At 36.5% G+C, this 11,431-nt stretch overlaps 1 protein-coding gene across 1 annotated transcript in view; it reads right to left on the reverse strand.

Annotated features, from left to right (window-relative positions):
• GRAMD1C (GRAM domain containing 1C) overlaps positions 1-11,431 on the reverse strand; it is a 93,532-nt gene that overhangs the window by 57,796 nt on the left and 24,305 nt on the right. Inside the window, exons 4-5 of the mRNA XM_007469529.1 lie at positions 3,359-3,462; positions 2,670-2,765 (exon numbers count right to left, since the gene is read on the reverse strand). Coding sequence (XP_007469591.1) covers positions 2,670-2,765; positions 3,359-3,462 — 200 coding nt within the window. The remainder of the gene's footprint in view (positions 1-2,669; positions 2,766-3,358; positions 3,463-11,431) is intronic.

Genomic DNA, 11,431 nt, shown 5'->3' on the forward strand with positions numbered 1-11,431 from the left:
CAACAAAAAAAAAAAAAAAAAAAAAAAAAAGAATAAGCTTATTTTAGGTCTTGTTCCCTTCCTGAACAGTTTGGCCCTAAAGCTGTTTAGCAGAACAGAGGAAAGCAAGGCATCCACGCTAGAGGTAAGGGCAGGGGTGGAGGAGCTGCAGTAGCCCAAATCAGGGTGTCAGCACCAGAGAAGAATGAGGAGGTTGTCCTCGTAGAAGGGCTGCCCTGTGTGGAGTATCAGAGCCCAAGCAGGGTGAGGAGAGCTTTTTCAGGATGAGAGCCCTAGTGTGGTGGTGGGATGGGCAGCAACCTGACTCTACGTGGCAGAAATCAAGTGCAGGGAAGGGGCGGCAGAGGAGATGAAGATGCGTTACATACAGGTCCACTGATCAAAGTAAATATATTAAGGATAATGGGAGCCTGGTTTCTCTCAGTCAGGGAAGGGAGTTACAAATACAAAAGGAAAGGGATTTCCCCGGCAGTCCAGTGGTTGAGACTCCGCACTCCCAATGCAGGGGGCACCGGTTCCATCCCGGTCAGGGAACTAAGATCCCACATGCCACATGGTGCAGCCAAAAAAAATGAAGGGGAAAAGTAAAAATAACTCTGTGTTGTTGGACTAGAATTAGAGGTATTCATGTGAATTGGTGATTTATCATTCATAGATAGATAAATGTAGATGTATAAGTGGGAATATATATGTGTGTATTATGTATATAGGTGTGTAATTTATATATATATTGTATATCCCCTTGTTCTGCCCAATTAGAGGGCTCAAACAGTGATACCCTATAGCAATGAACAAACTGGCTTCTAAATATCAGTCTCCCCTAAAAGAAAACAGGACTTCTTGGAGAAATGGCTGATTCCAGGACTGAGGCAGAGAAAAACTGTAACATCTTGTGCTAAAAAGCAAGAAAGTGCTCAAATAATGCTGAGAATGGTCAAAAGGACACCAGAGCCAGCTTGAGGGGGCTCCCACTGGCCAAATTTGGGACAATTTGAGCATCAAAATAAATAATGATAGCAATGGATTATAATTCACTGAATAAAATAAGAAGCTATGAGGTCATATTGATATAAGTAAATAAATGAATAAATTTTATGAGGCATAGTATATTTACCTAGTTTCAAAGTAGATGACCACAAAACATTATTACAAAGGAAAATAGACTAACTTTACAGTAAAGTCTGGCAGACACCACCTTATTCAAGTGATCAAAGTGAATATCACCAGTAATGGTAGAAATTAAATCATGTACCACTTGACAGGATGCAATGGAAAGAAGAGAGTATCACTTCTGTGTTATTTCTGTCAAAATTGTATAACTTAAACTTAATCATAAGAAAATATCAGACAAACACAATTGAGGGATATCCTACAAAATAACAGACCTATAATCTTTAGAAGCATCAAGGGCACAAAAGTTAAGGCAAGACTAAGGGACTAGTCCAGAATAAGGAAATTAAAGAGCATGACAGTTAAATGTAATATGTATTTCTGAACAGGGTCTATTTGCTATAAAGGATTTTATTGGGATAATTGAGGAAACCGAAGCGGGTTTGAGAATTGAGCAGTGATAATGATCAATGTTAATTTCTTGAATTTGATGGTCATGTTGTGGTTATGTAGGAGAATGTCTTTGTTAGAAACACATGCTATATTTTCTTTAAACACATATTAGGTTCATTTCCATCTGCCATCTTTTTGGGGGATGAAAAACTCCCTAGCTGAATTATGTTTGCTAATAAATATAACTTGAGATTTTTCTTTGAAATTAAACTGTAAAAATGTTAAAAAAAAAAAAAAAAGGAATACATGATAAACTATCTGGGATCATGTCTGGAGTGATAAGTCTTCAGAGTGACAACTTATTCTCAAATAGTTCAGAGGGGAAAAGTTATTTGTACTGTACCTGGCAGTGTTCTGTAGGGATGAGATTGTTTAAAAAGAAAACTAAAAGTGCATGTGAAAGAAACCTTACAAGATTAAAAAGTATCATCATAATGATTCAATCTCATGATCGTGTTTCTCTCCCCTCTCCCCCGCTCTCTTTCCTCTTTTCTCTTTCATTTCCTTCCTTCCTTCCTTTTTTCCTTCCTTCCTTCCTTATTTTTTTTTTCTTTCTCAGCATTATGCTTCTAATGTCACATACAGAGCCCGTATCAATTTTCCAGGTGAGTAGAAAAAGATTCTTCATACCAAGAAATGATGGATATTGTAGGTGGATAATAAAAATGATGGCAGTTAAAGAAAATTGCCATTCTAAAAAAGATTGTAGTGATTATGTGTTTATTTGTATGCTACCCAATCTCTGTTCACTCTGGTTTTTATTAGTTGCTATTGTGCAGGCATTACTGACCAAACAACGATCATGGAATTATAGGGTATTTAGAAATAATAAGGAAATTTGCTAAGGCTTACCCTACCTACCTCTTATAATGAAGAAATGAAAAATATGGGAGAAAGTTCTCTGTAAACTATAAACTACAAAAAATTTTAGCAGTCATTTAAAGTTAGTCACCAATAAGTATTTAAGTATACAGAAATCTAGTATTAAATACTATTAAATATTCCTAACTCCAAGAAGAATTGCTTACATTCCCAACATTGATGATCAGTATGAGGCAGATTTTCTCCACATTATGTTACAAGGCAAAGGTAGCAAAGTTTTTCACCTTTTCACCCTCTGTAAAGATCTGGATAGCATTTGGGATGAGTCGAGCGGTCTTCTCCTTGGTCATAAAGGTTATGTTCTTTAAAGCAATAGAAATCTAAACACACAAAAAAGGATAAAAAATTGCTAAAAGAATTTCTCAGAAACATACACACCACAAAATACCAAGTATTACATCAATCTCGTCCAGAATATTCAGGAGAAAAACCTAAAGGAGTTAATAATCACATGCCCGCATTCTCTGAGATAAACACGGTGAACAGATATTCTTCCCTTCAGTAATTTCCTCCATCAGCTCCTATACCTAATATTAGGATAAAGTGTGAAAAGACACATGGGTATTTATGTTCCACATTAACACACACACAGACACACAAATACACACAAAAATTTCAGACAGTCTGTCACATAAGACATACTTTTGGCAGCCAAAAGGAGGTATGTTCAAGCTTTTTTCAACCTGAAATCTCTCTTTCCAACTATATTAAATATATACAAATGGAGCTCAATGTATTAAGAAAAATATATTACACACTTATACTACACATAAATATATTTAGATGTATACAAATATAGATAAATACATGTAACTTACTTTGAAATCTGAAGTACATTGTTTTCAGAAAGACTGCATACATTTCTATCTATGCAACTATTTGTATCAGCAAATCAAATGAAAATACATCTTACTGTAGTTTCCCATCTGAAGATGTTGCTATAGAAACATAGCCAGTTTTCTGAAAGGTATAGTCGTCCCTGAAGCAAAATGTCCCTCTGAAGAGCACAAGCATAATCTATATTTAAAAAAATAATAATAAGGAACAGCTTAGTAACAAAAAAATGTGGCAACTTCATAAATCTCATACTACTTGAACACATGGTAAGTCATCACTTTGTTCATTAGTTCATTCATTCATTCATTCACTTATTCCTATACTTCGGGCACCATACACCAGATATTTTGCTAGTCACTAGAGTTACCAGAAATGGACCTTACTCTCATGGAACACTGTCTAGAGGGGAAGGCATACAATAAACAAATAGAAAAATAAGTATAATGACCAAAGTGTGGAGAAAGCTGAGAGCATATAGCAAGGGGTATACAGGTATGGGGGAGTGGGCAGGGAGAGTATACATGGAAAAGTTCTCCAGAAAAAGTAATCTATAAACTGAGATCTGAAGATCAACAAAGGGTCAGCAGGAACATGAGGGAACAGCATGTGCAAAGGCCCTGTGGTAGAAAGAAACAACATCTTTGAGCAACTATACAAAGATAGATCTCTTGCTAGAGAAGCTGGAGAAGCTAGCTCATGTAAGGTCTCACAGGCCATGGCACAGCGTGGATTTTATGAAAAGCCATTGATGAGTTTTAAGTGGGAGGACATGATCAGATGTATGTTATTAAAGACCACTTTATTCACACTGTGAGTATGGATTCAGATAAATCAGTTGGAAATCCAGGGGGATTTTGATGGTGGCTCAGACCAAAAGATGACAGTACTAGAGAAAGAAGTAGTTAGATTCAGAGATATTTAAGGGGTAGTACTGATGCGGAATTGGTAACTAATTAGATGTTGGATGAGGGTGAGGGAGGGAGCAAGGATGACTCTAAAAATTGTATACATTTTAAGTTTAGTTTCAAGTTTGATCCCCTCTACCTCAGCACTATAATCCAGCAAAATCAAGAGTGCTCTGGTAAATGCCACTGTCTACAAGCAAGTTAATACCATGCCTCTAAGATTAAGACCTGTCTCTGTGACTAAAGTAAATAGCATGGCTAAATTATTAATAATATAAGATATAAAGAGCTGCTGTGAAGAGATTTAGTTTAATTGATAAATTTTAAAACTATATAAAGTGATCAGCAATTTTAGGAAAAAAGTTATTGAGGTTATGAACCTTAAAATATTTCAATTTGCTTGTGTTAAATTTCTAAGCAAATACTAAAAATAGAGCAAAGGAATGCAGTCTTTCACAGTGCTTCCTTCAGCAAAACAAAACTGAGATGCCATCAAACCAAAAAAAAGAAAAAAAATCCTAGTAAATAAGCAGATTAAGTTACTCTTTTACTAGTATGCATCTCTAAAACAGGGACGGGGCTAAAGGTCACCTTGAAGTATCCTGAAATTTTTATCTAAAGCACTGAAACACTTTATTAATTCCATGCTTCTCAAATATCAGATCATAAATACCTGGTAGATTTATTAAAACACAGATTGCTAGGCCCCTCCCTGAGTTTCTGATTAAATACATCTGGGCTGGGGGGAGAGTCCGCACGTCCAGCAAGGTCCCAGGTGATGCCAACTTTGCTGTGCTAGTGGACCACACTTTGAGAACCGCTGCACTATTTTACATTAACTCTATTCAAAGCTATGCTAACATTTTAACTGAATACTAATTGATATAGATTGACAGATTTTTTTCCAGTTTTCCAGGTTTTTAAAAACAGTCTCCCTAAAACAGGTGTGTTTTATTGTAGTAAACTTATACCTCATGAAAATTGATTTTTTGTAAGATAGCTTCCTAGCAATATGTCCTAGGCAAGAAATAAAAAGAAAAATTTTTTTTAATTTATTTTTTTTGGCTGTGTTGGGTCTTCATTGCTGCGCGTGGGCATTCTCTAGCTTCAGCGAGCGGAAGCTACTCTTTGTTGCAGTGTACGGGCTTCTCATTGCAGTGGCTTCTCTTGTTTCGGAGCACGGGCTCTAGGCGCGTGGGCTTCAGTGGTTGTGGAGCGCGCACGGGCTTAGTTGCTCCACGGCATGTGGGATCTCCCCAGACCAGGGATCGATCCCATGTCCCTTGCATTGGCAGGCAGATTCTTAACCACTGCTCCACCAGGGAAGCCCAGGACTAGTTATCATTTGTCTTTAGAACATGTAATGGTTGTACCTGCCTGCCTATATAAAAGGGTGAGATTTCTTTCTGCCTTCACAATGTCTTTTGCAGATTGCCTGTGATGCACATCACATTCTACTTTAATGTTTATTCAATTATAAAACCAAGTGTTTTCTTTCTCTTTTACTTTTGTGGAGAGGTTTTCTGGGGTGGTAGGATATTTTGTTTTTAATTATATTTTCCCAGCACAACATTTTCCAGCATGAAAATCTGCCTTGTTCACTCATTTAATCAGAGAAGTTAAACAATGTTTTGAGCAATGACATCGCTGAAAAAAGCATTCTCCCAAGGTGAATACATTCAAATCAACAAACATATTTAGCAGTGTAAATATTGTTATTTCAGTACAAAACTAGTACATAGAACTTCCGGTCTAAGTTGACACATGTCTACTTCCCCTCTTGCTCCAAAATTCATCTGAAATGACAGGGAAGACGTATGAAAGAGATTAAATTCGTAACAATGCTGAGGGGTGGGTATAAAAACTAGAAGTTTTGATAAATTTAAAAGACAAAAAGTGGATAAAAATGTATAAACCACAGCGTGGAGAAAGCCTCAGGTCAAAAAATATACGGGAAGGCTGCAGCAGAGATAACAGCCACTCTCCCCTATGCCACCCCAGAGAGACTTCACACTTAGAATCAGCAGGTACAAAGAGGGACAGCTAGAACAGGGACAGATATCAAAGAACTGCCTGGTGAACTCCCTATGGTAGAGGTCAGCCACAGTCATCCACATCTTCCAACACAGCGGAGCTGCTATAGCTTTGCAGCCTCATCATCATTTGGTGTTGTCAGTTGTTTTGTTTTTGTTTTTTAATTTAATTTTTTAATGCTTTTTATTTAGTTAGTTTTGGCTGCATCAGGTCTTAGTTGCGGCACGTGGGATCTTTTGTTGAGGCACACAGGCTCTTCCTTTTGGTACTCGGGCTTCTCTCTAGCTGTGGCATGCAGGTTTTCCTCTCTCTAGTTGTGGTGCATGGGCTGCAGGGCACTCGGGCTCTCTCGTTGAGGTGCGTGGGCTCAGTAGTTGTGGTACGTGGGCTTAGTTGCTCCAAGGCATGCAGGATCTTAGTTCCCTGACCAGGGATCAAACCCACGTCCCCTGCATTGGAAGGTGGATTCTTCACCACTGGACCACCAGGGAAGTCCCTGTTTTTAATTTTAGTAAGACTATTAGCTATGTTATTTAATTGTGCTTTTAATTTGTATTTCCCAATGACAAATGATACTGTGCAATTTTTAATATGCTTATCTGCTATCCATATATCTCCTTTGGTAAAGCATCTGCCTATTTTTTAATTGGGTTGTTTGTGTTCTTACTGTTAACTTTTAAGAATAGTTTCTATTCTGGATAGAAGTGTTTCTTTAAAAAGAAAAAATCAGATATGTGATTAACAACTGTTTTCTCCCTGTGTCTTATATTTTCACTCTCTAAAAAGCATCTTTTGCAGAGCAAAAAAAAGTACAATTTATTAATTCTTTTATTGTATGAATCATGCTATTGGTATTACATCTAAAAATTCACCATCAAATCCAAGTTCATAGAGATTTCCTCTAGAAAAACCCAGATGTTTTCTTCTAGAAGTTCTACAGTTTTACATTTTACATTTAGTTCTATGATCCATTTTGAGGTAATTTCCATTAAAAGTGTAAGGCAGGCATCAAGGTTCGCTTTTCTGCATATGGACGTCTAATTGTTCCAGCACCATTTGTTGAAAAGACTAACTTTTCTCCATTGAACTGCCTTTGCACCTTTGTCAAAAATCAGTTCACAATATTTGTATGAATTTATATCTGGGCTTTTCCTGTTCCATTTATCTAAATGTCTATCCTTTGGCAAATCTCAGACTTTCCTGATTACTGTAGTTTCATAATAAGTCTTGAAATTGAGTAATGTGTCTTCCAGCTTTGTTCTTCTTTTTCAGAATTATTTTGGCTATTCTAATTCCTTTGTTTTTCTGTATAAATTTTAGAATCAGTTTGTCATTTTACTCATCTATGAAAAAGCTTGCTGGGATTTTTCATTGAGATCTTAACAATATTGAGTCTTTCAATCTATAAACATTTATTTAGACTTCTTTTGTCAATGTGTTACAGTTGTCAGCATATAGCGCCTGCATATGTGTTAGATTTATACCTAAGTGCTTCATTATTGGGAAGTTCTGATGTAAATGGTATTTTTTTTTTTTTTTTTTTTTGCAGTGACGCACAGGCTCAGCGGCCATGGCCCATGGGCCCAGCCGCTCCGCGGCATGTGGGATCTTCCCGGACCGGGGCATGAAACCGTGTCCCCTGCATCGGCAGGAGGACTCTCAACCACTGCACCACCAGGGAAGCCCGTAAATGGTATTTTTAAAATTTCAATTCCAATTGTTCTTTGCTAGTACATATAAATATGACCCTTTCTTTTACCTTCAAATGACCTTCAATCCTGAGACCTTACTCAATTCACTCATTAAATCTAGAAGATTTTTTTTGTAGATTATGAGATTTTCTACATGAATAATCATGTCTATTGGCAATAAAGTTAGGTTTTTTTCCTGTTCTTCTAATGTATATGCCTTTTATTTCCTTTTCAAGTCTAATGCACTCATTATACTTACAACTTCTAGTACAATGCTGAGTAGGAGTAGTGAGAGAGGACATCTTTGCCTAGTTTCTAATTTTAAGTGGAAGGCATTCACTCTCTCATCATTAAGTATCATGTTAGGTGTAGGTTTTTCATAGCTACTTCTAAGGAGGTTGAAGTTCTATCCCTAACTTGCTGAGAGATTTCTTATGAATGAATGTTGAATTTTGTCAAACACTTTTTCTGCATCTATTGAGACGATCACACGGTTTTCCATATTTGATCTGTTAAGATGATAAATTTCACTGATTTTCTTTTTAAGTGTTTAACCAGCCTTGCATTCCTGGAATGAACCTCACTTGGCCATAATCTATAATCCCTTTTATAAATGCTGAATTTCATTTGCTAACATTTTGTTTCAACTTTTTATTTCTATGTTCATGACAGATATTGGTCTTTTCTTGGAATGTTTCTGTCTGGTTTTGGTATTTTGGTAATACTAGTCTCATAAAATGAGTTGGGAAGTGATCCTTCTTATTTTCTGGAATGGATGATACTATTTCTTCTATAAATGGTTGATAGAATTCACCAGTGACACTATCTAGACCAAGTTTTCTTTTTATGGGAGGTTCTTAACTACAAATTCAATTTCTTTACTAGGTATAGGACTATACCAGCTATACGTTTCTTCTTGTGTGATGTTTGGTAGTTTGTATTTTTCAAAGAATTAGTCTATTTTATATAAATTACTGCATTATGGGCATAGAGTTGTTCAGAGTATTTCCTTATTATCCTTTTACTATCCATGGGATCAGTAGTGATGGCTTCTTTTCCATTCCTGATATTGGTAATATGTGTCATCTATCATTTTTCTTGTTCAACCAGGCTCTCAGTCTCTCAATTTTATTCATCTTTTCAGAGAACCAGCTTTTGCTTCATTGGTTTTCTCTAGTTTTAATTTCATTAATTTATGCTCTGGTCTTTATCATTTCTTTCCCTTTGTTTGCTTTAGGTTTAGTTTCCTCTTCTATTATAGATTTATTAGGTGTAAGCTTAGGTTACTGGTTTTACTTCCTTTTTGTTTTTTAATATATTCATTTAACACTATACATTTCCTCTATATAGTTACTTTAGATCAGTCCCACAAACTGTTATTTTCATTTCGTTCAACTGCATTTCACACTGTTAAATTATTCTGATTCTTACAACTCGTTGCACCCTGAAACACTGTGATACTCCTTTCTTCTGGATCTTCACACATTATTTGACCTTTTCCTTGTGAATTTTTTTGCTGGATTTTCTTCTTCTACTGCTGCCATGATTCTTTTGTTAGTGTTCTTTTAACTCTATATGTTATCCATGGTTGAGCTCATCTATTCTCCTGATTTTAAGTGACATTGATATTCATTTACTCACTGATTCCTCTATCCATCAACCATCCATTCAGTCACTGAGCACCCATTATTATAAGTCCAGTACTGACCTTGGTATCAGGGTTACAACAGCAAATAATATAGATAATGGTTATGTAAATATATGATAGAGAAAAGAGCAAGGCACTTAAGAGAACACAGAGTGGAGGCAACTATCCAGAGGTGATATTTAAAGTAACAGCACTGATCACCAACCATAGTGTTGGGTCAGAGTTCTACAGGGACCTTTCTATGTCAGATATAAAACCTTTCATTGCTGGATCATGGGAAGGCCCTGGGAATCCTAGAAGAGAAGCCAGGAGAGCTAAGGTATGAGGAGTCACTTGGGGGGCTAAAGGCAGTGGCTATTTACCAGTCAATGTTTCAGTATTTTAACTACTACTATGGTTACTCTGGTGAGCAGTAGCTGAATACGAGAGCTTTACCAATCCAGTCAAATTTACAGTAAAGGCATTGCTAAATGAGAAATATACAAATAAAATATATATGTAAATATATATAATACATAAATATATATTTAAAAATATATAGACAAAAGATAGCCAGGTACAGAGGAGGGAAAACAGTTCTAGGCAAACTGAAGTAAAAAGGCCTGAAAACAAAAGGAAATGACATATCTAAAGAAGGTTGCCTTCAGAAGGCTAGAGACTGAAGGGACCTTGATGAAGGATGAGGGATGAGAGGATATTTAACATATATGAAAGGCCACGTAAGTCAGGCAGTCAAGCTTTATTCTAAGGTCACTGGAATACTATCCATGAAGGGTTTTAATCTGATCAGATTTGCATCTTAGAAAAACCACTATTGCTACAGTATTGAATAGATTGAAGGCACATAAGAATAGGAGAGAGACAAGTTAGAAGGTTACTGTGGTGTACACTAAATCTTTACTTCCAGATAATATTTATATTATATATATAAACATATATATGTATATATATATATATTTTTTTTTAGTTGTCTTCGCAACTCAACCTCAACATGCCCAAAATTAAAATACTTGCCTTCCTCCAACACGTTATGTCTTCCTTTGTACCACTTCTGTACCTTGTTAAAACTGTTCATATCACCCTGAATCATAGTGATTTGTTTATATTTGTTTGCTCTCCCACCACACTCCAAGTTCTTCAGCAACAGTATGGTGTGTGGCACATACTGAGTACTAATAAATATTTATTGAACTAGCCTATAAAGTATAATATTGTGAATTTGAAATGACAATGAGTTTTTTTTTGGTTTTTTTTGTTTTTTTTTTGTGGTACGCGGGCCTCTCACTGTTGTGGCCTCTCCCGTCGCGGAACACGGGCTCCGGATGCGCAGGCCCAGCGGCCATGGCTCACAGGCCCAGCCGCTCCACGGCATGTGGGATCCTCCCGGACCGGGGCACGAACCCGTGTCCCCCGCATCAGCAGGCGGACTCTCAACCACTGCACCACCAGGGAAGCCCAATGAGTTGTTTTTTAAAATAAAAGTTTAAATTAAATTTAAGATTCTCTGTTTCAGAAGACACTGATCCAATATGTGGTTAAATCGAAGAACTTAAAGTGATTTGTACAGAATGATACCAATTAGATATTTTAATTTGTATAGATATGTGTGTCATTGACCTTATTTCCAGATAGTACAATTATAGGTGGTTTTAGATTTCTACTTTGTAAATGCCTGTATTTTCCAAATTTTATACAATGAACAAGTTTATTATAGCAGTGAGTGAGGAAAAACACAAAAAGTGTAAATTTTTAAAAGCAAATATACATACTGAAAGATATCTACAAAATATCAAGCAAAATTACATATAGGTGGGGCTTCCCTGGTGGCGCAGTGCTTGAGAGTCCGCCTGCCGTTGCAGGAGACGCGGGTT

This window comes from Lipotes vexillifer, unplaced genomic scaffold (genome assembly GCF_000442215.2).
Source record: "Lipotes vexillifer unplaced genomic scaffold, Lipotes_vexillifer_v1.1 scaffold2235, whole genome shotgun sequence".
In the NCBI taxonomy this organism is placed as follows: domain Eukaryota; kingdom Metazoa; phylum Chordata; class Mammalia; order Artiodactyla; family Lipotidae; genus Lipotes; species Lipotes vexillifer.